Source organism: Neophocaena asiaeorientalis, unplaced genomic scaffold, assembly GCF_003031525.2.
Source record: "Neophocaena asiaeorientalis asiaeorientalis breed wild unplaced genomic scaffold, Neophocaena_asiaeorientalis_V1.1 scaffold59, whole genome shotgun sequence".
NCBI lineage: Eukaryota > Metazoa > Chordata > Mammalia > Artiodactyla > Phocoenidae > Neophocaena > Neophocaena asiaeorientalis.
The window spans coordinates 8,414,783-8,441,964 of record NW_020174268.1 but is presented as its reverse complement, the minus strand read 5'-3'; the positions used below and the strand labels follow the sequence as shown (position 1 = coordinate 8,441,964).

The 27,182-nt window shown below is 48.8% G+C and overlaps 1 protein-coding gene and 1 non-coding gene across 5 annotated transcripts in view; both read left to right on the top strand.

Annotated features, from left to right (window-relative positions):
- Positions 1–12,601: 12,601 nt before the first annotated feature.
- The window catches only part of DHRS12 (dehydrogenase/reductase 12), a 37,707-nt gene continuing 23,126 nt past the window's right edge, over positions 12,602–27,182 (top strand). For 2 of the 4 annotated variants that reach the window (XM_024755534.1, XM_024755533.1), the window contains exons 1-4: positions 12,602–12,691; positions 16,769–16,902; positions 18,546–18,628; positions 26,231–26,323. In XM_024755534.1, coding sequence (XP_024611302.1) covers positions 12,636–12,691; positions 16,769–16,902; positions 18,546–18,628; positions 26,231–26,323 — 366 coding nt within the window. In that variant the 5' untranslated portion in view covers positions 12,602–12,635. Of the gene's footprint in view, positions 12,692–13,100; positions 13,201–16,768; positions 16,903–18,545; positions 18,629–26,230; positions 26,324–27,182 lie in introns of those variants that run through there. The other 2 variants (XM_024755535.1, XM_024755536.1) reach the window with 2 other exon arrangements.
- Positions 23,550–23,622, top strand: TRNAG-CCC (transfer RNA glycine (anticodon CCC)). The gene has a single exon. It is a non-coding gene; the product is annotated as a tRNA-Gly (tRNA).

Sequence of the window (27,182 nt, the reverse complement as noted above, 5' to 3'; positions counted from 1 at the left end):
GAACCAGTCCCTCCAGCACATGCATGCACACATGCATACATGCACAAGTATGCACAGGCACACACACACATATACACACGCACAGATACACACAGGCAACACACATGCACAAATACATGCACACGCACAGATACACACGCACAGATACACACATGCATACATACATATACACAGATACATGCACATATGCACACATACACACATGCGCACACACATGCACAAATACATGCACATACATATACACATACACAGACACACACACACACACACTGTTGCAGGAGAAGGGCACGCTGTGAAAGCAGTGAAATCTTCCCTGCAGGCATTTAAGAATCCACCAAAATGCTGAGTATTCTAGCAGGCTAAAGAAATGCTGGCCTGCCTGGGTCTAGGAAAGGCACATTTACTCTTTTCAGAGTGAGGATTTTGTATTCATAAGAGTTTTCAAAGGGGTTTTTTTTTTTGAAGGGATGAGGCAAAGAATGGGAGACCTTTTCAAATCACAGCTGCAGTTCCAATGACTGTTAGGAGAGAGAGGTTTGTTGTTGTTACTGCTGCTACTGCTGGGTCGTCATTCAGCCACGGACACCTTGAAGTTACAGAAAGAGCATGGACTTTCACGCAAGACACAGCTTTACTCGCTATGATGACTTTTGTTACGAGAAGGAGAACAGTGCTTTTATTTAACGAGTCCACCTGCCTTTGGGGACAGTTAAGGAGCATCTCTCCCAACCCCAGATCAGCTGGGTTTGCGCTGACGGGTGGGGCCTCCCAAGGACAGCTGTAAAATCTGCCAAGGTCGAGGAAGTAGATTCCTGCTCGAAGCTGTGGTCTGGCCCGCTAGCCTGGCATCACAGAGAGAGCGTCGCTTTCACAGCGTGTTCTGTGCTGCTGCAGACCCTTTGCTTGGCCTTGAGTCTGCTTCTTTCCCTGGTTATCTGTGTACATCTCTGTGATTCGCTGATGACATAAACCACTTTAGTGTGTTTTGGCTGGGTTTCCTGCAATGTGGCTAATGTAGGTGCTTTTGGTCTCTGAGTTTAAATACTCTACAGTAGCAAATCTACTTAATGCCAGGCTAGGGTTTGGAAGTCTATAAATCCATTTGTTTGGAAGTCCGTGATGACACCAAACAGCCACCACTACCGTGCCCTCTCGCCGCCGTTGTGAGATGAGGTTCCTAGGAGCTGGGTGCCGTGTCAGGGTGTCAGCCCCTGGGGTGGGGGGAACCCCTGTGCTAGAGAGCTCTAGATGAAGACTCTATCATGTGTCACAGCTCCTGTCTGTCTTTACATGGAGCTGGGCTGCTGTGTGTGTGGGGGTGTGTGTGTACTTCATAATCAAACCAACCCTTGAGTGGCCACCGGTGTGGGGCACCTTCCTTTATCAGAAGTGTCAGCTCAAAGCAAGAGAGGCTCACTCCTGCCCGTGGCTTTAAGAGAAAAGGACCCGTGAGTCCCATGGTGCATCTCCATCGAGTTTGGAGGCATCTGTCACCTGGAGTCACGTTTGGTCCTGGTTTCCTCCCAGGTAAGAAGAAGGTGCTAGCTTTGCCCTCTGGTGGGTAGAGAGGGGAGAGCCCTTATTCCACCCCTGTCCCTCTAGGTACGTTCTAGTTTCCTTTTCACTTGAGCCGTGAAGGAAGATCAGAGGGTTTGCAGCTTGCAGTTCCTGCCCTCATTTGTGATGCCCCATGGCATTCTCGTCGTGCCGCACGTTGCCCTCTCCGTGCTGGGGGCCTGAGAGGGTCTGCGGGCAGGCAAGGTGCTCCATGGGCTTGGGACCCAGACAGTTCTCTGGGCCAGCAATAAAATGAGTGAACCCCAGAGAGCTGCTGTGCATGACTTTGCGGAGGGGACACTGAGTGACTCAGGGGGTGACATCGTCAGTATGCTATACCCACATGCCGGCAGGCTCTGAATGGTAATTTATTAGGGCCTCCCTCAAGGGATGGTGAGCCGCTTATGACGAGGCGCATTTCCAGAAAGCCGTTCAGGGCCAAGGCAAATGGTCCACAACCATGGTTCTCTGAAGGTCTGACTTAATCCAGAGATGACATGCAAACTGTGTAGGAAGTGATGGGCTGCTGGCCCTTGAACTGATTCCATTAGTACCATTTCCCTCATCTGGGCTTTTGATAGGAGATGAGCGTGGCAAGCTCACAGCTGTGATCACTTGGCAGGGCCCTGGAGTGCGGGCATTCTACACTCATATACCTGCAGACTGAAGCACCAAGGCTGACCCAAAACACGGCCACCCTCCTCTGCAGGACGTCCTAAGGCAATGGTGCTCTGGGGAAATGAACAAGGTAACAGCTGAACTTTTTGGATGTTATGAAAACTCAAAGAAGAGATCCACACGGTTAGGAGGAATAATCAGTTGTTCCCTTCTGAGAAAAGTCTGCAGCAAAAAAAAAAGTGTACACTGAAGTCACTTAATTCTATTTGCTACGATGGGCGTCGTGCAAAAACACCATCGTGCTTCTACTCCTTGCCTGCATCTCTCGAGATGGCAGTTGGCTGTGGTTCAATGGGATCATTCCACTGGGGTCGGCCACACTAGTGGGTCTCAGACCTCAGTGAACATCAGAGCTACCCCCGGGTTTGTTTAAAGTGCTGAATCCCAGCCCACAGGTATTCTGATGTGTGGGTCCCCACTGATGCTGATTCCATGGGTTAGAGAACCACACACGTGCCCTCAGCCCACACAAGAGGCACAGACTGACCCAGGACGGCCCGATCCTGGCGGTGACCATGAGGGCAATGTGATGTTACTTCCAGTGTTTCATGTTATTTCCGTCTGGTTTACCGTAAGGAGAGGCAAAGTGGTCAGTAGCTTCCGTTTTTGTGTAGCTGAATCTTGTGCTTCATTTCCTTGGGGGTATTTTCATGTTGATGAAATAAACTTGGTCAGTTTGTTCCTCAGCACCTTTCCAGAGTGCCCTGCGGGGAGAGGCTCCTCCAAGCCTTGGGACTCTACTTGTTCTTAAAACAGCGGCATCACCACAGGGGCAGACTTGCCCCTTGGAAGCCGACAAGCATCAAGGGCCTGCTCTAGGCAGATTTTGCTCCATAGAACTCATAATCCTCAGGTGGATGGATGGGTTTGTAGCGGAGATTCTAGAAAAATGAAGTAACAGAAAATCCTTCTTATTGATTCTAGTGGTATTTTTTTCTTTTTACGGGTATGGAAGTAAGAAGAAAGCAAATCTCTCTTTTATAGAGATCGAATTTCAGTATTCAGTTTTCAGGTCAGCTGGTGTCATAGCATCCAAGTTATCTTGGATATCTTGGGAGACAGCATTTTGCTATTTAGCAGAAGGAAAATAAGAGGTGGTGTCTCCGTTTTTTAAATTGAAATACATATATATACATATGTATACATATATATACATATATATATACATATGTATACATATATCTACGTATATATACATATGTACATATATACATATTTTAAATTGAAATACATATATATACATATGTATACATATATATACATATATGCATATGTATATATACATATATATACATATATACGCATTCTTTTTTATATTTGTTTCCATTATGGTTTATCACAGGATATTGAATCTAGTTCCCTGTGCTATACAGTAGGACCTTGTTGTTTATCCATTTTATATATGAGTTTGCATTTGCTAACTCCGAATTCCCAATCCATCCCTCTCCCATCTCCTCTCCCTTGGAAACCACAAGTCTGTTCTTTATGTCTGTGAGTCTGTTTCTGTTTCATAAAAGTTCATTTGTGTCATATTTTAGATTCCGCATATAAGTAACATCATATGGTATTTGTCTTTCTAACTTACTTCACTTAGTATGATAATCCCTAGGTCCATCCGTGTTGCTGCAAATGGCGTTATTGCATTCTTTTTTATGGCTGAGTAGTATTCCATTTTCTATATGTACCACATCTTCTTTGTCCATTCATCTGGCGATGGACATTTAGGTTGTTTCCATGTCTTGGCTATTGTAAATAGTGTTGCTGTGAACATAGTGGTGCATGCATCTTTTCGAATTATATTTTTGTCTGGATATGTGCCCAGGAGTGGCATTGCTGGATCCCATGGCAGCTCTATTTTTAGTTTTTTGAGGAACCTCCATACTGTTTTCTGTAGTGGCTGTACCAACTTACATTCAGGAGGTGGAGTGTTTTCAAATACATCTTGTGTTGTTTTCTCTGGAACGCTTCCATAGATCAGTTAGCTTTTAAAGTTTAAACTTTCTTACTGCATTGTATGGAAGTATAATTCCACTTTATAGGAAAAGAAAAGGCAACTGGTACTTTCTGCAGGTTTGTACCATACCAGATGTGGTATCAAAGGTTCACATATATGGCACGTTCTAATCAGGCTCCTGAAAAGTCTCATGATTCAAAAGCCCTTTGTTCTGATCACCTCCTGTTCATTCCATTGGTGAGAGAGGGGTTCCCTGCCCTAAATAGGGTGGCCAAACACACAGCACCTGACATTGAACAGATGAGATGGACAGCCTTTTTTTTTTTTTTTTTTTTTTTGCGGTACGCGGGCCTCTCACTGTTGTGGCCTCTCTCGTCACGGAGCACAGTCTCCGGACGCGCAGGCTCAGCGGCTATGGCTCATGGGCCCAGCCGCTCTGCGGCATGTGGGATCTTCCCGGACTGGGGCACGAACCCGTGTCCCCTGCATCGGCAGGCAGACTCTCAACCACTGCGCCACCAGGGAAGCCCTGACAGCCTTTTTTGAGTCACATGTACTCACAGCCTGGGGAGGAGGATGTGACCTGCTGCGTGATGCCACATGGAGATTGCATGCAGAAACACAGTGAACAACCAGGGCTGTAAGGGGTCCCACTTTGTAGTAACAAGAGGGTGGGGTAACCTCTAGTTCCGCAGCAGGATGGGATTGGTTTGTCTGAATAATTTCGCAGGCTGGCAGGGAGGTGAAGCCTGTGAGGTTGCCGAGAGGGTGGGGTGTGGCCAGTCTGACTGATCAGGGAACTAGCCGGGTGGGTAGCTTTCCCCGCTGGGGGCGGGCAGATCTGGTGAAAGCACGGGACTCTCAGCTAGGCCTTTGGGCCTCTCCGAAGCTCAAAGATGTCAAGGCAGCCCATGAAATTTTACACCTTGCAATACGCCCTCCAAGATCAATCCCTGCCTGTATTCATTGGCCACATTCCCTGTGTTACTTAGTCCTGGATTCAAGTCTGGCTTTGAACTTTCTCAACCACCAAATCATCAAAGGAGATATAATCAATGATAAGATATGCATTGTGCATGAAGTTCGCCCCCTACCCCAGCACTATCAAGGTGAGGACACGCATCGTCTCCTTCCTGAATAGCTCTGTCCCTGGTTGACAGCACTGAGCTCCCGTGAATGACTTTCCCCACAATTGCAAAAATCTTGCAGTCTGATTGGATTCTTCCAAGACAAATTTTTTTTTCACTCTTTATCTCTTTACTTTAATATTTCAGCCTTTAAAATGTCCTGTAGCCTGTACTTTTCCATAGCCACACACACAAACAAGGCATTTTGCAAGTCAGTCTACAGTTTATAACTGTGTTTATAAAGAGGGCAGTTTCAGTTCAGTTGCCAGTCCTCTGGGGCAAGGCGTTGTGGCCCAGCTTCCCCTGGTCCCTTGTGCCGCCAGCCCAGTGGGGCCGCCCCAGCTGCAGCAGGTGTTGAAGCTAATGGCTCACACCTGCAGCCTTTCCGGAGCCCTTCCTTGGTTGGGTAGAGCCAGCTTGTGCATGAGTTACCACTCCCTTGCACGTGCACACGTATACACACACAAATGCTCGCACGTGCGTGCACGCACACACACACACACACGCACACACACACACGGTTATCCGTTTCTAAGGACTGATCGGGACAAGAGGGCATCCCAGCTTCAGGGCAAGTCAAACTCTGGTGTCATTTACGCGCCAGAGCTCCCCAGGGGGTCAGGCCAGACTTCACAGAAGCCACATCCTTTCCCAGCTTCTTCCTTTTTCCTGTCCTTCCTCCCTGTCTTGCATTCTGGTTTCTCCTGAGACCACTCCCTCAATACATCACATTAAGTGAAGCTCCACTTCAGGCTCTGCCTCCGGGGAACCTGACCCAGGACAGGGCTATTTTTCCACAGCTGGAGGCAGGAGCTATATCAGTACTATAGTCCCTTTTATAAGCCCTTTTATTTTCCTAAAATGACTGTTTTAAAACTTTGTTTTCTTTATAAAGGTGATACACGCTTATGGCTAAAAATTCAAGTAGTGTCAAAGCTATAAAAACTTAAAAGATGACCTAAATGGGAAGGAAATCCAAAAAAGAGGGGATGTATGTATACATATAGCTGATTCATTTTGCTGTACAGTAGAATCTAACACAACATTGTAAAGCAACTATATTCCAATAAAAATTAATTTTAAAAAGTAATATAAGGCTAATATGCATATTAGGTTAAAAAGTGATGTGATCATTTAGTTTACTAATTAAAAATGTGTCTGAAAAAATTTAAAAAAATAAAAAGTAAAAGATTTCAAACCCTACCTTAGTTCTAGTAACTCTTAGTTCTAGTCCCCCAAGAGGTCACCAGCATTCATCTTTTAGTCTCTTTCCAGAACATATCTGTATATATTTAAGCATAAATACGTGATTTTTATATAATTTTATATAATTTATATAATTTACATCACATTATTCATACTACTCTACTTTTCCATTTACAAACCAAGAACTTCTTTCCATCGTCAACGCAAAGAGACCTGCCTCAAAAATGACCAATACACATAAGACTCATTTAAATAGGCCCTTTCTCTGTAACTGTCAGGGCCGATCATTTCTGTGAATCAAAATGGAAAAACTAGTAGTTTGACATTTTATTTTGCCAAATGAACAACTGAGAGCTCAATTTGACAAAGTAGTTGTCAGTTCCCCCCTCGTGTGCCAAACAAATGAGCCTGACTGAACCCAAACTCCCTGTGAAATGATTGAGGATCCGATTAGATCAAGGGCACGTGACCCACCCGAGGGCAACTCAACTCAACGGTCCCCAGCAGTGGATTAAAGCTCGCGAGAGAAAAGAAGCTGAACTGGTTCTGTGTTATTCACATCCACAAAACCACGTACGTAAGGAGCAAACTATCCTTCCAATAGAGCATCTGTGTGTGAGTGTGTGTGTATGATTAAGAAGCTGTATTAGGCAATGAACACAAGACGGAGGCAGCACCTGAATATCACAGAAATTATAAAACATGTTTTAAGATACATAACAAAAGTAATAATTAACCACAGAGCAATACCATCTCACACCCACTAGGATGGCTACTATAAAGCAACAGCAAAACCCAGAAAATAACAAGTGCTGGAGAGGATGTAGAGAAATTGGAACCCTTGTGCACTGTTGGTGGGGATGGAAAATGTTGCAGCTGCTACGGAAAAACAGCATGGAGGTTCCTTAAAAAATTAAAAATAGAACTGCCATATGATCCAGCAATTCCACCTCTGGTTGTATACCCAAAAGAATTGAAAGCAGGGTCTTTAGAAGATATTTGTACACCAATGTTCACGGCAGCATTATTCACAATAGGCAAAAGGTGGAAATACTCCAAGTGTCCATCAAGAGATGAATGGATAAACAAAACGTGGTGTATACATACTACGGACTAATATTCTGCCTTGAAAAGGAAGGAAGTTCTGACACACACCACGACATGAATGAACCTTGCAGACATTATGCTAAGTGAAATAAATCAGTCACGAAAGGACAAATACTATATGCGTTCATTTATGGGAGGTCCCTAGAGCAGTCAAATTCATAGAGACAGAAAGCAGAACGGTGGTTGCCTGGGGCTGGGGGGAGGCGGGAAGAGGGAGTTAATGTTTAACGGGAACAGAGTTTAGGTGTTGTAAGATGAAAGGCTCTGGAGACAAATGGTGGTGATGGCTGCATGACAGTGTGGATGTACTTAATGCCACTGAGCTGTGCGCTTCAAAAAGGGTTAAGATGGGAAATTTTATGTTACGTATGTTATACCACAATTTAAAAATACGTAAATGAAATCATGTATTCCTCAATCCTTCCAAGCCTCCCCAGAATGATGGAATCACCCAGGATTAAACAGCTGGCAGGGGCAGGGCCATTTAGACATTCCACGCATATGTAAGGGCACACATGCTCACAGGCTCACAAAAACCCAGTCTCACTCTTAGTTGACTGAGGTCTTAGTGCCCCGCCTTCTGTCTCTGAGTGTCTCTGACTTAGTGGGGGGGGCGGTGGGAGAGGTAGGCGTCAGGGAGAGATGCTGGTGGAGGGAACGGTGAACTTGCAGCCACCCAGCCAACACAGGAACCAATCAACCAACCAAAAAGAGGAAGGAGATAGTAGATGGTAGAGGAAGTTTCCAGCCCCACACAAATGACTGAAGGAAGAAACTGAAGAGAAGCCCCCAGGAAAAGTGTCCCATCCTTATAGAAAAGGGGTTAAATGTGTGGGGTCTGGACCCCGACTGTCAGGTTGGAATCCTGGCTCTGGTACTTTCTAGATTCTAGTGTGATCGTGGACACACCTTGAAATTCTCTGTGCCTCAGTCTACGCATTTGAAACGAGCTTAGAATAGTGCTTGGCACATGGCAAGTAGAGTATAAGTATTTGTTAAAAAAGAGAAAAGGTCCTGTATTTCACCCTCACTCCTATGCCTCAAGGACTGGGTGGTTTATAGTGCCGTGTAGAGGGGAAACTGAGGCTCGGGGAGGTGCAGTGTCTCCTGTGAAGAGGCATCAGAGCTGAACGCAGGTCTTCTGACTCTTGATCCCAGTTCTTGCCACTGCGTGTCTGCTGCCCTCTCCCTGTGTCCCTTGGTGGCCTTTCTCCCGAGCCAGCAGTGGGAACCAGGTGGTACAGGGAGCATTGGTCAGGGTGAGTCACAGCAACCCCTCAGAGCATTCTCTGGCTTCTCCGACTGCTTTTGCACTGAGGACCTGTCTGCCCTGAAAGGACAGCCCTAGAAACAGACTGCGTGAGACTTTCAGACCCACACAAGCCCCGTCTGCGGGGAACCATTTCCTTCATCAGTTCCGTTAACAGGGTGACTGATCGACCCAGGCATCACGACCGCCCCGCCCTTGGCCCATCTCGTCCACGTGCCTGGTTCTTGGAAAGTGGACAGGGCTAGGGAAAGAAGGTGTGCCTTTGTGTGTTTTTTAATTTGAATGGTAACTCATGAACATAGTACAGAATTCAAAGGCACCAAAGGGTGTTTGGTGTAAGCAGAGTCTCTCTCCCCACTGACAGCTCTCTTACCAGAGACCTCCGCCCCGTGATTAGCTTCCTGTGAAAGGAAGGACACCCTCAAATCCATGGATCTGCCCTTCCGGGAACTGGTTCAGATGCCCCAGGGGAGAGCGAGTCTGTAAAACTGGTGGCATCAAGTGACTTGGGGAGGCAACCAGAGGGGCAGTTCTGAGTGGGGTTCTACCTCCCGCTGGGTGCCCGTGTGGGTGGGTCATTGTCTGCCGTGTCATCCCTGGGCTGCTTCTCTCCTCCCTTAGTGTGAACCCCAAGAGGCAGCCTCGGGTTTCTTATAAGCCTTTTGCAATTAAGGCTGGGAGCGCCCATCCCTTCTCGTGAATATGGAAGAGACAGGTTCCTTAATCCGTGTACAGACAGGGTCAGGACACTGAGGAAAAACAGGGATCAGCATCAGAGACCTTCCTCCCGACCCGCCACCTCACCCGCCTGCCTTTTTGTTCCCTTCGCTTTCATGTCTCTTCCCCACCCCCAGCTGCACACTAAACACGTACAATGAGCAGTGCCTGCGCTTCCCATGGATTTATGATTTATGGTTATTCAGCTTATTACCTAAGTGGTTTTGCCAGGTAAAATATTAAGGCACCACTGCCATTATAACCTTGTCTTCCATGATATCATTGGCAGCTGGTGTTGCCATGACAACTGGGCTGGAGGAACTGGTACTGAATTTCAGTGGAAGAGATGCAAACACTGGTGTGTGTGTGTGTGTGTGTGTGTGTGTGTGCACGCAGACTTCCCATCATGTGTATCTGTTGTGCAGAAAGCCATAGATTTCTCAATCCTCACCTTCTGCTTCTCCTTCCAGTTTGGTCAAAATTAGCTTCAGGGCTCTAAATCAATTAGAAGCAAGCTTTAGAGGATGACTTCTTTGTGTGGCTTTTGAGTAGCAAATTGGAACCAGGGACACAGAAGAAATATCTTCGAGGCTCTCTACCCACATGAAATGAAGCAGCTACACCCACTCGATGTCGCTCCTTTAAAAGCACCTGGGGCCTAACTTATTGAACATCTTTGTGTAATTCTCTTAGTAGTCATAGAAAGTCAGAGCTGGAAGGGGCCCCAGATGTCATCTATCTAATTTCCTTTTCATTTAGATGAGAAAATTGAGGCCCAGAGAGGCTAGGTGACTTGCCCCCATACAGTACGGTCCAGTGAGAGGCTGTTGGCTCTGGAATCCCACTGCCTGGCTCGAGTCCTGGCTCCATGTGTATTTACTGTGACCTCAGCCAAGTGGCTTACCCTCTAAGTGTTTGTTCATCTGTAAAATGGAGATAATAGTGAGAACAACCTTACTAGGTCATTGTAAGGGTTAAGTGAGATAATCCACAATATTTGGACATATTAAACCCTCAATAAATTTTATCACTATTGCCCAGGGTAACACTGAGAATCAGTGACAAAACAGAACTAAAATCCAGCTCAGCTAACTCCCACTTAAACTGGACCCTTTTCCCATTAATCCCGTCTTGTCCTTTGTTTCTTTTTGGTGTGTATGTTGCTTGTCATCCAGGGGAGACTGGAGTTCCCTTTTGAGAAGAGGTTGTCTTTTCTTAAAACCTCCTATGAAGTGTGTACAATGCAGTCCCTAGTGGATACTTGTTGATTTGAGGATAAACATTACATGCTTCATGCACTCATGGAACGTGGATGGAATGTACATGGCATGGGTGTAGCGTAGGAGGGAAAGAATGAGAAGAAAACTTGAGGGAAGTGAACGTTTTTTGATCACCTCGAATGAAAGCAGGCAGTTTGCTCAGCTCTTTACAGATGGCTTTAATCATCACAACCACCCCATGAAGTGAGCATATTCATTCCCGTTCCACCAACAAGAAAACTAAGGACGGAGTATGTCTGCAGCATCCCGGGCTTTACACCGCAGGTGGAGAGAGCTGGGTTTCCACCCACCCTTTTACTGCAAGGCGCTGCTGATGTCCTCAATACACTGTGTGGTTCAAAAGAATTTCTTCCCCCCCTGTGAGCCAAAAGCACATTTCCTGAGGTGGTGAGAGAGATTCAGAGCAGACTGATACCTTTTCCATCACTGACACAGAGTCTACAAAGCACAGTTGTGTAACTCTGGGGGTCCAAAATGTTCTCCTGGTCTAACCTGACTGGCATTGAAAGTCACACCAGGCTGGGTGGCTTTACAGAATGCCACTTGTTTAAACTTCCTTTCATCACTCTGTCAAAAATAAGAGCAATGCCGTGGAACCTCACAGTCCTGTTCAGAGGAGCAAGCTGTTCTGGGGAAATTTGTTTCAAAAGGTATTCTGCATTAACTACACGCCCACTTGGGAGGGGGCAGTGATCCTATATCGTCTATCCTAGGTAATGAGGCCATTAAACCAGCTGGTCTCTGCGCATCTTATGTAAGTGTGTCTCAGTCTCTGGGTGAGTTGGGTAAACCAGTACAGAATTTAACGGCGAGAGGTTTCCTAACTGGGACTTAGAGATGGAGGTCAGATGTGGACAGGGGTGCCCAATTCCTACATATGGGGCCCAGAAGGGGCTGGATGACTTGTCTAGGATGTAGGCTGACACAGCCACTATGCTTTTTATTTTTTTTTTTAACTAACACAGTATGTTTATTTGGCCTTGGGGGATCGGGGACGCTGATGAAGATTTGGAGGCGATAAAGGGCCCCTGGCACTGCAAGACGCTGCAGAACTAGTGGCACAGGTCTGTACTTTGGAGACAGACTTACCTCTCCGGAGGGAGAGAGACCCAGCCCTGCCTCTCCACAGTCGTTTCACTGTGTGCATGTTACTGACCTGACTTATTGCACCTGCTGAAGAGGCCATGTCCCTCCGCCTAGATACTGGGGGCATTTCGTGAAATAAGGTAGGTGGGAACTTAGAAAATGCTGGTTTTTCAGTAACCCCTATGATAAACCCATCAGATGAAGACATCTTTTTAGTATCAGTAAGCCTCATCGCTTTTATTCCACACAATTTTCTGGGGCATCAGATTCTAGGAGGTGCGCTTCGGTGCCATCTTTGCATCCTAGTCATACCCCCAAAACGTGCTGACGCCCGGCTTCGACCCAGAGGTGACTATGCAGACCTTCAGCGCGGCCCGCAGCACGGTCTGCCCTCCCTCCCCCCGCCCCCCTCTCCAGCCTTCTGAGGCTGGGGCTGGAGGGGGGCACTCTCCAGATCCGGGGCAGGAGGGGCGTTCCACGTCGTACGGAGACGCCGTCGCATTCCCAGTGGAGAAAAGCCCCAAAGGCCGCGGTTTTTATGTAACTGGGATGATGTAACCGCTGGCTGGCCCGGGGTGCGGGGCGGGGCGGGGCGGGGCGGGGGCACCGGGAGCGCGGGCCCGCGAGACTCTGCGTGCGGCGCCCGCCCAACCATGCTCCTCTACCGCAGCGCCGTGTGGTTCGCCAAAGGCCTGCGCGAATACACCAAGTAAGGATGCAGAGGGTACCGCGCCGGGGGCCGCGGGCCGGGGCTGCCGGTTGGGGGGCAGGCCGTCCGGCTGTCACGTGGCCCGCCTCGGCGTGCGCGAGCGAGGTTAGCGGGGACGCGCCCGCGACTTCCCCGCGATCTCTTGGACCCACCAAGCGACGGAGGCGCCCGTTAGCTGGCAGCCCGCGGGCAGATGTGTCGGCGGCCGGCGCGACCCCCGCACCTGGCTGGCGTCCGGGGGCGGGGCCTTGCAGCGCAGGCCCCACCCACTGACGTCAGGCGGCCCAGGCGCCTGAGAGCCTCCAGGGTGTTCCCTTGGCACCCTGCTGGGCGGGCTCCGATACAGGCTCCGCGGGGCTGTTTTCGGCGTCAGACGGGGTTAGTGCTGAGCTGCTAGTCGAGATTCTGCTTAGTACTTTCCTGGGTGTGTTTTTTTCCTCACTAATCAACTGCGGCTTGTGGACTGTGACCTCTCCCTCCAGCTGGAACATTCCGGGCGCGGGTTTCAGGTCAGCTCTGCACCCAGTGTGAGCTTGCTGAACGGTGCTGGATGGTTTCAGCGGCCCCCGTGATCGCCCTCGCTGTGGTTTTAAGGGGTGGCCACTTCTGGCAGAAACCACCTCCGGTGGTTTTTATCTTAGAATTAGTTAGGCTTACGCAGTGGTTCTCACCCCTGTCTGAAATCAGAAATCACCAGTGGAGAATTTAGGATGCCGTTTTCCAGGCCCTCCCCTTAGAGATTCTGCTTCAGCTGATGTGCACTGGGGCCTCGACAGACATTTTATTTAAAAATCCTACAGGTGTTTCTTCTGTGCATCCCAGTCATCTCTAGGAGACTTCCTCCCCTCCCTGCACTAGGGTTTTTATCAGTTCCTAAGGCAGCCCGGGCAAATTTCCATCATAGCAGGACTCCAGGCATCATTCCAAGGGGAGACAGCTACTGCTGCTCCCTTCTCTGCACCCCACATCCTTTTGGAAAAAGTGCAGACCCTCCTCAGGGGCCAGTGCTGCAGAGAATGTGGGAAGTGTAGCCGTCAACGCTGACCCACTGCATTTAGGTGAATACCATGGCCGCCTCTTTCAAAGGGGTGTACAGGCAGTGGCTGGATCCAGCATTTGCTGGATCTTTCCATGTTAACACGGAATGCAGCATGAAAAGTTTGAGTCAGCTTCCTGCCCCAGGAAAGCAGGCTTCTAAAAGTCTCTCCCCAGACTCTTCCATGAAGTTGGAGGGGTGCAAACTTAGGCGGGTTTCCCTCTATTATGTATTTAGTGAATTGGAGGGTAAGACAACACCTTACTTTGATTCCAACTTGAGAGTCTGTAGTTTGGGTTTACAGTGTTTTTTCTTGGCACACCAGGATTTTTATAAAGCTTCCTTATGTTGGGCCCCTAGGCAACAGGATCTAGTTATAGTTTCCTAAACTTGCCCGAACCTAAGAATTACCAGGGGGTAGTTCAGCTACAACAACTGACTCCTAAGCTCCTAGCACGTGTGGTTGGGACCTTAGCAAATTCCATATTGGATAAACTGGGGGAAGCCTGCCGGGGAGCTTGATTCCTGTATTCAGGGAGTTCAGGAAACACTAAGTACAGTGGTTGCTCAGCTCGAATCAAAATCACCTGGAGGGCGTGTGAAACCACTCACTGATTGCGCGGCCTCACCCTGGAGTGTTTGACTCCGTGGACAGATTGCCAGGTGATGCTGATGCTGCTTGTCTGGGGACCACTCTGAGCGTGAGGTAGAAGGTGCCCTAGGCTGGGGTGTTGGGCTTCATTACCTACCATCTCATGACCTTGGGTAAGTCATTTATGTCTCTCTATGTCTGAAAAATAAGAACTGATATCAAGAGTTTATAAAGATGAAAAAAGAGGGTGGGAGGACACAAAACAAACTAAGTTGTCTTATTAACAACAGACTGGATCAGGATGGAATCCCTGTGTTGAAGGCAAAGGACAAAGGGAATTATGACGTGTCCTTTAGCCCAGCCTGGCACCGCCCACTTGGCAACTGGCTCACAGTCTGGAGTTTGAGGAAGAGGTTTAATCCACAGGAGCCGTCCTCAGCAAACCTAAGGCTCTAATAGGATCGATGTGGTAGCCCAGAGGTTAAGGTCTACTCTAGCTGTGTGTCACAGAGAAAAGCCTCTCAGCTTCTTGCCCCAGGAGGAGGGGGCTCTTGGGGCCGGGTCCCTGTGGGGCATTTACTTGGGGCATGTTCTCTGGCCCTGTGGTGGTTTGGAAAGCTCTTCCTTGCTCCCCACCAGTGCCTTGTCCTGCCTGGGCCCCTATTCACTGACTTCCTGGCCCTTGATTCTTTCTGAGAAACCTCTTTCCTCTGCAAGAAAATCTTTTCACAGTGATCCTGGGACCTTGTGGGTAAAAACAAATCTTCCAGCTTCATCTTTGGTTATAGTTTAAATTACTCTCAAAGTCCCTAATGATTTGAAGGGCTAGGGGGTGGGGTGCGGGGGCAATGAGCTTAGTTTTGAATGTGAAAGGTATTCATGTCGTTATTAATACTAGTAATAATGATAGCAACTATTATTTATTGAGCTCTTAATTTATTCCAAGTGTGTGATAAATGCCTCACATACATTATCTCACCCAGGCTGCCCAAGAAGTAGCTTTTATTATCCCCTTTGTGCAGATGAGGAGACAGGAGCTCAGAAAGCTTAAGCCAACACATAAGACGGCACAACTGTTAAGAGGCAGAGCTGTGATTTAAATCCAGGTTGTTTGATCCAAAGCCCTTATGATTGATATTATTTTTAGTTTCAAGTCAGCCTTTCAGGAGGCCTTGGAACAGTCAGAATTCTTGCTTGCCCCGCTAAGCGGCCCACTAACAGCAGAAGCAATGGGAAGGGCATTCTCTGAGCCGCCCTGGATGTTTGGGCGCGTCACAGACGGTGAGAACAGGAACATTCTCCTAGGTCTCTTGACTGTGAGACCAGGGGCCATGACTGCCCCTGTGGCAAAACCAGACCCAAGCTCATAAACATTCTTTGGCCCTCTTCACCAGCGTCCAGGCATGTAATTGGCAGTTGTGCTGTGCCAGGGCGTGGGGCAGGAGACCAGCTGTTGGCAGTCTGTGTGTAAACAGGGCGCGGGGAGGGCACTGGGCTTCTTCCAGAACCTTTGGGGGAAAGAGTTGCTTTCTGCATTGCAGGGAATCAGCTCTTTGGGTGAGAGACACAAGCTGAGACCCCAGCCTGCTGGTGTGTGGGGAGAGCTCCGCCCTGGGGGTCTCCTCCTGCCAATCCCCCTACACTCTGCCTCTACCACCTCAGCCAATTTTGTAACTGGGAAATACGAGGACAGTAAAGCTAGAAGAGGAAGCTCAAAAAGCAGAGAGAAACAGTTAAGGAACTCAGGGTGGTTTCTATCCAATATGATGCCTTTGTGCAAATTAGAAGCAGCACCTCCCTCTCTGTGCGCTTTGCTGTCATCCGGCAGGAAGCTGTCCTGATGCAGGTACGAATCTCTCATCACTGTGATCGGAACGGCGCCCCCTAGGGTTGTGCAGCACACACCCTGTGGCCCTGAAGGAGCCTTGCTTCCTCTGAAGGCGTGCAGCCCTCACATAACCGCACCTGCCCCCTCCTTCGTTCCCTACATGCAAATCTGTCCACTTTGCCGTGGTCCTTCTATACCTGGGTAGAGACACCTGTCCTGCGGTGCAGTAGGCGTGATGTTCCTGGTCTCCCAAGCTCCTCTCTGCTCCCCCCACTGTGGGAAAAAGGCCCCCCCAAAAGATCTATCTATCAAAGGGTTTTTTGGGGTGGGGGGCACCTCCTGGTATCAGAGGCAGTCAGAGAAAGGTAGTTTGGCCACCAAATTGTTGGAATCGCCAAGCATTTTCAGTTCAGGAAGCTAACGGTATAGGAAATGTGGGCCTGGAGGAGATGGTGGTGCTCATGAGACCAGGGAGGATAGCGGGGGGAGCCCAGGAAGAAAGGGGCTGCACGATGTGCCGGAGAGGGCATGATGCCCAGCGCAGAGTTAGGCTTCCTCCCCACAGGGGATTGTGTTCCCAGCTACTTACGGCCATTCCTTCTGTGGCGCTGCTGCTTCCAGGAGTGGCTATGAGTCTGCATCCAAGGACTTCATCCCTGATGAGTTGGAGGTCCAAGTCCCTGGAAGAGCCTTCATGGTCACCGGGGGGAACAGCGGCATTGGAAAAGCAACTGCCTTCGAGATCGCCAAGCGAGGTGAGCAGCCTGCAAACTCGTGCGTGCACTGGGCCCCGAGGCCAGCCTGTGGCCGGTCCACACCGGGGAGAGTGCCCTGTGTCGCAGGAGGGTCAGGAAGGCCGCAGCCAGCACAGCCAGGAGCCCTGAACAGTGACCCTGTGCCGATCGGCACAGCTGCTGTGCGGTAAGCTTCAAGCTAGAGGCAGACAGAGCGAGTGACTGGAGGAGGCTTTTCTCAACACGGTTAATTCACAGGAGAGCTGGGGTCCTGTCCACATGTCATTGTTTTCTGATTAAGAACAGTGAGGGGCTCCGGCCAACCCTAGGCGTCTGAATCACCAGTGGAACCTTAAAACAAAAAACACCTGGATACTTGGTCTCCAGGTCCTGTCTTCTCAACAACAACGGGGTCGGGGGTGGGAAGGATACTGGGAGTCCCTCGCAATTTGCCTGTGGACCCTAGTTAAGAACCAGAGCCCCCAGAGTAACGGGAGAGGGGCGTGCAGCGAACTTCCTTTTCCTTCCTGGTGTCCAGCCTGCAGGTTTCGAGCAGCTGGAGACGGCCTCCCCTTTCTCCTCCCTAAGCTTGATTTGGGGAAGCGCCTCTCTGGGTGCCCGTAAATTTTTCAGGCAGCTGAAGTCTTCCTGCTGGTAAACGCCGGAATTTCCTGCATGAGCGCAACTGCCCTGGGTCACTTAGTGGCACCGTGGTGGCTAGAAAAGCCTGCCGTGTCTCTCCAGAGCCCCTTCTCCAGGAAAAATGGATGTTCCGGCAGAAGTTGGGGAAATAAGTTGGGAATTTATCACTTTTCAAGATGCTCGAGATTTTTTTTTCCTCTAAAATTGTTAGGTATTTTTCAGGGGGATATTATACCATTTGGAGTTGTATTTAATTATCTGCCAAGTCGGGGGAAGGTTAACTGCATCTTAGCAATGGGGAGGTACTCTGAAGAGTGGGGACGAGGATAAAGCAGACGGGCTGGTTGTGTGATTAGCGTGTAGCATCCCATTAAACAGACCCCATTTTAAAAAGCAGCTATTTTAGGTGAAGAAAGCAGGTCCCATAATGCTTACTTCTTAACTGCCGCAGACAACGTAAGTCCCCTTTAAATAAGCCTTGATTGATGACGGTATGGCTTTTGCTGGAATAGTCTGAGAGCCATTTATGGACTCAGCCATTCAGTAAATATTTATCGAGTTCCTGCTGCATATTAGGCTGAACATTAGACTCCCTGGGGAGCTTTTAAAACATACGCAGGCCTGGGCCCGTCATCTAGAGCTTTAAAAACTTCCCAGGTGGGTCCAAAGGGCAGCTAGGTTGAGACCTGTGTGTCAGGTACTCTGTGAGATGTTAGGGATGCTGGTATGACAGAAACTGACCCTTCTTATCCTTGATATATTCAGACCCTTAAGTCAGGATGTTGTCCCGGGTACACCGTCAGTCAGCTCAGGTAGGCAGGAGGACGGGTTCCAAGATCACCCTCTCTCTTACATCTGCTGCTCTGACTGTGGGGACCATCTGTCTAGATTTTCCAGAATAGTCTCCATTTCAGGTACTCTTTCTGTGAGCCCGTATGTCTTAGTCCTTCATTTGGAAAAGCTGGTCTCCACAGCTGTCACTGTCGCTGTCCCTCATAGACGGTTTTGTTGAATTCCACCAGGTGGCACAGTTCACCTGGTTTGTCGAGATCAAAACCGAGCGGAAGGTGCCAGAGGTGAGATCATCAGGGAGAGCGGGAACCAGGTGAGCTGCTCTGTGGCCCTCCTGCTGGGGGGTTCCTGCCTGCAGGGTCCGCAGTGCAGGGGGCTGGGCTCCTGGCCACGTGCCCCGACTTGGCAGTGGCCTGTTTGTGCTTCCGCTTGGGAGGCAGCCTCAGCCAACAGAGCTGGAGCTGCGCTTTTCTCTTCTTTTTTCTTTTTTTTTTCAATGTGTTTCAGGACAGAGGTCCTATTTTATTTTATTCTATTTATTTTTGCTGTACAGCAAAATGAATCAGTTATACATATACATATATCCACTCTTAAAAAATATATATATATATATTTATTTATTTATTTGGCTGCGCTGGGTCTTCATTGCGGCACACAGGATCTTCGTTGCCCCATGCGGGATCTTTAGTTGCAGCATATGGACTCTTAGTTGCGGCATACGGGATCTAGTTCCCTTACCAGGGATCAAACCCGGGCCCCCTGCATAGGGAGCACGGAGTCTTAAGCGCTGGACCACCAGGGAAGTCCCCATATATCCCGTCTTTTTTAGATTTCCTTCCCATTCTGGTCACCACAGAGCATTGAGTACAGTTCCCTGTTTTATACAGTAGGTTCTCATGAGTTGTCTGTTTTATGTATAGTATCAGTAGTGTATCTATGTCAATCCCAATCTCCCAATTTCTCCCACTCCCCCCTCGCTCCTCTGAGCTGCCGCTTTTCAAAGTCTGGGCTGGACTGGGGATAAGGGGGGCAGTGAGATTTGATCCCACGCCCCATGAAGGCATCAGTGCCTGCTGGGGAGACATGATACGGACGTGGCACTGCTGGGGTCCCCCCCACAGAGGGAGGCCACGTCAGTGAGACACATCAGAGGTGACTCAGGGTGAGCCAAGCTGTAAACTGACCCAGTGGTCTTCGGATAAAGAGGGACAACAAATGACATTTTGGCCTTGATGAGAGCCACTTCCTCTCGAGAGCTTTCAGAGCTGGCTCACGGTTTGTGGGCTTCCTCTTCTGAGAGAGTCGGAACCAGGACTGGCTATATAATCTGTAGGGCCCAGCGCAAAACGAAGGTGTGGGACCCTGGTGTTAAAAGCCTAAGAATTGGAGGACGGCGAAGGCATAACATTAACACAAGCGGGGCCTGTACTCCAATAAAAAGTAATTTTAAAAAAAGTTCCGGGGCTTCCCTGGTGGCGCAGTGGTTGAGAGTCCGCCTGCCGATGCAGGGGACGTGGGTTCGTGACCTGGTCTGGGAAGATCCCACATGCCGCGGAGCGGCTGGGCCCGTGAGCCATGGCCGCTGAGCCTGCGCGTCCGGAGCCTGTGCTCCGCAACAGGAGAGGCCACAACAGTGAGAGGCCCGCATACCACACACACACAAAAAAAGTTCCCCCTTGAAGGCACTCTGGCTTAGTAACACAGTAGAATCTCTAATAAGAACAAAGTTAACAGTTCCAAAGTCCGAAGTGTTATTTCTAGGAGACTTAAAAATCATCACAGTAATAACGAAAGGAATGAGTAATCAAAAAAGAATTAAGAAATAAAAAACAAGCGGGGCCCACTTGTGGGGTCTGTGCACCTGTGCAGGTGGTACCCCGGGAAGCTGGCCCCGATGGAGGCCCCTGAACTCCCAGTGTCAAGTGGAGAGGAGGGGGCTGGCTGGCAGTGACCACGGGCCCCTCACCTTCGCTCCAGCCCCACCTGGAGTTTCCTCCTCTGTCCTGTGCACCTGCTTCTCCAGCAACTGCCCATAGCCGAGGGGCGGACAGCGCCCCGCGCCCTCAGGCTTGGGCTGTGGCTAAAGGGAAAACAGATGCCCCAATCTAGAATGGACTGTTTTGCCTCTGCTCATGAAGGTTACTCCACGTCTTGAAGTAACGTTTTCAAGGCAAGAGACTTTCCGCAGACTCCGCAGCCTCTTGCCATCAGATTCCTCCCGGAGGCTTAGGGCTGGCTGAGAGCTCGAGGGTCTCTAAATCTTCCTCTGACGTCTGCAAGGGCAGCTGCGATCTGGGGGCTGCAGTTCTTGAGATGGAAAGCTGACTGTCTGCCTGCTGATAACTTTCCCTGGTGCTGCTGCAGGATGCAACAGGAACACTAATCTCAGGCCATGGGCAGGGGAGGCTCTGTCTGGATCCCAGCCCACTTTGGTTTGGGCTATGTTTTTCTACAAAGTGGATCTATATAGAAAAAGAGGACACGATGCTGTTTACGCTGTTGAGACCTCCTTATGTCCAGCTGCACCATCTTTGGGAGGTAGTGCTGAAAGGGGGAGCAAGGCTGTTTCCTGGGGCGGGGGGAGAGGGAGCCCTTCACCTGCGGCCTCCCCCCGTTGACGTTCACAAACCCACGGGAAATCCTCTCCTCTTTTGTGTTTGTAAGTGGCTGCCACCACTGAGTGCTCGGAGGGGCCGGGGCCGGTGGTGCCCGTCTGCTTATCCCCGCGGGTGTGGTTTCCCTGACTCGTGCATCCTCCAGGCTCTTCCCCGGGATCGGCTGCTCCTTCCTGTTTGTAAAGAGGCACCACTGCCCAGCTTCATCAGGGGTATATGGGAAGGAGCGGGGCTCCCATCTGAGTGCCGGTTCTGCGCTCACGAAGCCTTGTGAGCTGGGGCAGTGTGCTTAGCTTCCCTGAACCTCAGTTTCCTCATCTGAAAAGTAGGGTGATACTACTTTGTTCATTTTTGAGCATCTCTTTGAGTGTGAACGTGTCAGGCAGCATGCTGGGAGCTGGAGATTGACATGGTAGAGGCAGTACAGCCCCTCTCAGTCTTGTAAGGATTAAGCGATCAACAAGCATTTTCAACAAAGGATGTGCGCCTCCCTGGGCCCGCCTGATCGGCTCTGTATCACGGTGGGGCGGGGAGGTGTGGATGGCGTGGCTTCCGAAGTATGTGTGTTCCCCCAGCTCCCACGTCAGCCACCTCGTGCCTGCGTTTGACCAGCGGCGGGTATTAGAGGAAGATTGGGAGGAAGGGGGCGGGAGGAATGGGGAAACAGGATATCTGGCCTCCGTGGCAACAGCTGAATCTCTGCTGAGGTTCCTGCTTCTCGGGGCGAGCCCTGCTCTCAGGCTCAGGTCACATCAGCCCCTCCCGTTGCTCCTGAGCCTAGGGCTGGTGGTCGCTTCCTGCTGCTGCTGGTCTCCGGGTTTCTTCACCAGTCCCAGCTGAGTTCTCATCTGCCTTCTCCTCTGGGAAACCAATCCCTGCGTTCAATTCCCTCTGTTGCAAGTGGTTTCTGTTAGACCCTGGCTGACGTAACATGGTAGTGCTATGACATGGGAAGTTCAGGGTATCATAGTATGTACAGCTCTCGATCCATAGAAGCTACTACTGTTATTGCTGTTATCAACATTGTTTATGCTAATATTATTACCACTCCCAACCTTACCTTCTCTGCTTTTCAAGTTCTCTAGTTCTCTTTCATCAGTGCTTGGGCTGGTAAAGCAGGGAGGGAGGGCACTGGCAGGACTGGTCCTGGGTGCATAGTTGGGTGGACATCAAAGAGCGGTGGTCCTTTGGGCAGGAGAGCCTGGGTGGGGTGTGTGGCAGGCCAGCTGAGCCAGGCGCGTGTGGGCAGGCTGGGCACCAGGGAAGGACAAGGTCACGTGGGAACCAGCTGCTTGGACGCACTGGCTTGCTAAGATCAGGTGTGTGGAGTACGGAGAGTTCAGTATCCTGCCACGGGGCTCTTTCTGGAGAGGGTGTGTGTGGCCCCAAGCTTGGGGGAAGGAGCGCTTGTCACAGAGCAAACTCCCAGGGCAGCAGCCACTGTGTCTGGCACAATGTTCCTGATGGGCCCAGGGAGAGAGTCAGAGTGGACCCTCCTTCAGCTCCTCACCACGTGGAGTTCATCACCATCTCGCTGCCTGGATAGAAGGGCACCACGCTTTTGTCTGGCAGTTATCTCCTTGGGCAACTCTTTTTTTTTTTTTTTGGCCACACCGAGTGGCGTGTGGGATCTTAGTTCCCCAGCCAGGGATCAAACCCAGGCCCCAGCAGTGAAAGCACAGAGCCCTAACCACTGGACTGCCAGGGAATTCCCCATGGGCAACATTTTTAAAAAAATAAACTTTAAAATTTCAGAATAGTTTCAGATGCATAGAAAAGTTGTGAAAATAATGCAGACTTTCCATTTACCCCACACCCAGTTTTCCCTTCGCTAACGTCCGTCTTACCTGAGTATGATTCATTTGTTAAGCAAATGAACCAATATTGATACATTATTACTAACTAAAGTCCATTCAGATTTCCTTAGTTTTTACCTAACGCCCTTTGTCTGTTCCCAGATCCCATCCAGGACCCCACGTTACATTTAGTTGTCATGTCTCCTCGTGGCTGTGACAGTGTCTCAGACCTTCCTAGTTTTTGATGACCCGGACAGTTTTGAGGAGTGCTAGCCAGGGGTTTTGTATACTCTCCCTCAACTGGGATTGGCCGGTTTTGTTTCTCATTGATTAGAATGGAGTGAAGGGTTTCCCGGAGAAAGATCACAGAGGTACAGTGCAACCTTTGCGCTTCCTGATATGGCTGGAAGGTGCTGTCAATGTGCTTTCTGTCTTGTGGAGATTGATCCCGTCAACAGCAAAACACCAAGATAAAAAACAGGGGTTTCTACTCTCCAGTTCTCCCAAGCCAACGTAGAATTCCACCTTCTTAAGAATTACTGGTTTAGCTTCCTGAGTACTAGACATTAATAGTAACTATCACCTCGTTCCTACATAGTGATTTCTACTTCCAAGGGCACATTCATGTACTGTCTCCCCTTTACCCTTCAAACTCACCCTCTGCCCTGGGTAGAGGCTTCCCGTGATGTCAACTCATGACTCCTGGGCCACCCAGCAGCTACATGATGGTGGTTCACCTATAGGAAGGATCCCAGTTGAGTTTTGCTCAGTTTCAATAACCAGACTTGTATCCTCTTTAGGTTTAAAGAGTGAGTACAGGACTTCCCTGGTGGTGCAGTGGTTAGGACTCTGCACTCCCAATGCAGGGGGCCCAGGTTCGATCCCTGGTCAGGGAGCTAGATCCCACATGCGTGCCACAACTAAGAGTTCACATGCCATAACTAAGGAGCCTGCGTGCCACAACTAAGACCCAGTGTGACCAAATAAATAAATATATAAATTTTTTTTTTTTAAGTGAGTATAGGGCCCCCAATGTCTCCTAGGTCCAGCCTCGTCATGTGTAGATCAGCAGATCAGGGTTTTACACACTGGCACCTGCCTGGTTCCTTCCCCTGGTCACAGCAGACTGCTGGCCTCTCCTTCTGGGTGCCTTTGGGCTTCCTGGTTTCTCGCAGAGGGAGCCAGATGATTCCCTTCACCTTTTCAGGACACTTCATTTCACCAGGCTCCAAGGTTGATTTGTCTATAATGGCGAGTCCCTCTTCCCTGCTGCTGCCTCTTTTTAATTCTGCGATGCCTTGGGTGCTTCCAGGAAGCTCAAGGAGATTGAGGGATGATCAGAGTAAAATTGATTTTGGCTCACTTGAATTTTGTTGCTCATTTGAATTTTGTTGTTTCTTTGAGCCTGGCTTTGTGAGTGTCGCAGCCCTGCTGGTGGGAGGGAGTTCCAGGGTGGTTGCCGGGAAGTACTCAGAACGAAAGGATTAGGTGTGTGGACCTGGTTTGCCGTCACTGGTAGACGCTCACGGCTGACCCAGGTGTGAGTCAGCAGCCTCATGTCCGCTCTGTCTGGGTGAGGGCCTTCAGAGACTTCTTAGAAGAGCACAGTCCTGTACGGACAATGCTTTTCCTCTCCCTTGAAGGCAGAGGAAGATTCAGTTGTTCCAGACTTAAGCCAAATATGGTATTCAAGCTGATTACAGACCTTCTGAGGCATGAAAATGTGGGATTGCTTCTGTTTTCTCGTTCTCTGAGCCTTTGTCTCAGGGTGAGGAAATATGTTTTAAGATCAATCAGTAGAAAGAAATTCTGACTTGCGTTCAATGGCTCAGTTAATGGGGCAACTGAGACAGGGCCCTGAACTCTGCTTTATCAAGGGAGTTACAGCTGTTGCTCAGAGTTTTGCCTTAGGTTCAGCTCCCAGCAGCAGGAATCTGCCTTGGGTTGGTGATAAGTCCCTGACGTCTGCTGGAGCTCAGGGGGCATAGCCTCACGTTCACTGGATGCTGAGAACACAAGTTTCAATTATGTGCTGAGTACAGAGAAAAAGCGGTAAATGGACAACATGCGTTGATCATTTATGTGCGTGGCTGTGTGTACCGCCGTAAAGGAAAAGGGGGCATTCAGCGTGGCTCCTCCACCAAGGAGGTCTGAGTCTACTGGGGGAGGAGGCCATTTTAATGGCCACAAAACACACGTTTGCATGGATGTGTCATAGTTTCCTACCCATCATTTGGGAGTTTTTGTCAATATTTTGCTCCTAAGAGATTATCGAAGGCACATCCTAACTATAAGATGACAACTTCTTCTGTGACTCAGTCCTTGCTTACGTTGCGTGTCAGTTTCTGCCTTGTGACATTGTTACCTCTGGACGCAGCCTCCTCCCCCAGTAGACTCAGGACTCCTTGATGGAGGAGCCACGCTGAATGCCCCCTTTTCCTTTACGGCGGTACACACAGCCACGCACATAAATGATCAACGCATGTTCATTGCAGCTCTATTTACAACAGCCAGGACATGGAAGCTACCTAAGTGTCCATCGACAGATGAATGGATAAAGAAGATGTGGCACATATACAATGGAATATTACTCAGCCATAAAAAGAAACGAAACTGAGTTATTTGTAGTGAGGTGGATGGACCTAGAGTCTGTCATACAGAGTGAAATAAGTCAGAAAGAGAAAAACAAATACCGTGTGCTAACATATATATATGGAATCTAAGAAACAAACAAAAAGATGGTCATGAAGACCCTAGGGGCAAGGCGGGAATAAAGACACAGACCTACTAGAGAATGAACTTGAGGAAATGGGAAGGGGGAAGGGAAAGCTGGGACAAAGTGAGAGAGTGGCATGGACATATATACACTACCAAATGTAAAATAGAGAGCTAGTGGGAAGCAGCTGCATAGCACAGGGAGATCAGCTTGGGGCTTTGTGACCATCTAGAGGGGTGGGATAGGGAGGGTGGGAGGGAGATGCAAGAGAGAAGACATGTGGGGATATATGTATATGTATAACTTTGTTATAAAGCAGAAACCAACACACCATTGTGAAGCAATTATACTCCAATAAAGATGTTAAAAAAAAGAAACTCAACAATAAGAAAACAACCTGGTTAAAAAAAAAAAAGAAAGAAGGTAGATTTATATATAAGAAAAAAATCTCTAAAACATATTGTTAAGTGAAAAGAAGGATATAGAACAATGTATAGTCTGATCCTATCTATATGGAAAAGGGACACACACATAATGCTTAAAATGTATAATATATAATGCCTGAAAAATACATTTATAAATATTGTATGTACTTAAAATATTTCTGGATGATTTGCAAGAAACTGTGAACAATGGTGTACTTCTGAAGAGTGAGACTTTCCATTTTGTATCATTCCAAACGATTTGATTTTTAAAACCATTTTTTTAAAAAACCATTTTTAATGAAAAAAATACATGTTATCTTTTTTTTTTAAGGCTTTACAATTTTTTTTTGTTTTCTGGTTTAGAACATCTTTCTGCACATTGTGGACTTATCTGATCCCAAGACAGTCTGGAAATTTGTTGAAAATTTCAAGCAGGAACATACCCTCAATGTCCTGGTGAGCTTTGTAAACATAAGTAGGGGATAAATCTCATGCATGTGCATTTCTTGCCTGTGTGGTTGTAGACTGGTGTGTATGTTTGTGGATCTTTATGGTGACACCTTAGTGAGAATCTTTTATGGGGAGGCCTGTTCAGTTATCAGGTTCACTCATTGGAGTCAATCTAACCCTATTGGTTGGATTTGTGGGCAAAGGAAGGGACCATCCACTGGGTCTGTGAGGGGGATGGGGAGGTTCCATTTTTTTCATAAAGTGATGATTAGTATACTGGTATTCCTGAACTCTGTAGATTTGGGGATTGCTATATTAAAATAAGAGGCTCAGGGGAAATTAAATAAAAAGCTTAGTCCAAAAGAACGCTTGCTGCAGACAAGCACATCTTTTAGTAACACAGTCAGTTGCTCTCCAGAGAGAGCTAGAGGACTCAGGTGGGCTGGTGTCCTTCTCCTCCTCGCATATACTCTGAGCTGAGCTGCGTTTCTACCCAAATTGTTTCTAATGTGCTCCGAAATGTTCACTCAGGCTCAGGTCTACTCTTGCGCTGTCCAATGTGGCTACGGAGCATTTGAAATGTAGCTAGTCCAAATTGAGATGTGCCACCAGTGTACAAATCTGCCGATGTTGAAGACTTAGTGTGAAAAATAGAGTAAACAGGGCTTCCCTGGTGGTGCAGTGGTTGAGAGTCCGCCTGCCGATGCAGGGGACACGGGTTCGTGCCCCGGTCTGGGAAGGTCCCATATGCCGCGGAGCGGCTGGGCCCATGAGCCATGGCCCGTGAGCCTGCGCGTCCGGAGCCTGTGCTCCGCAACGGGAGAGGCCACAACAGTGAGAGGCCCGCGTACCGCAAAAAAAAAAA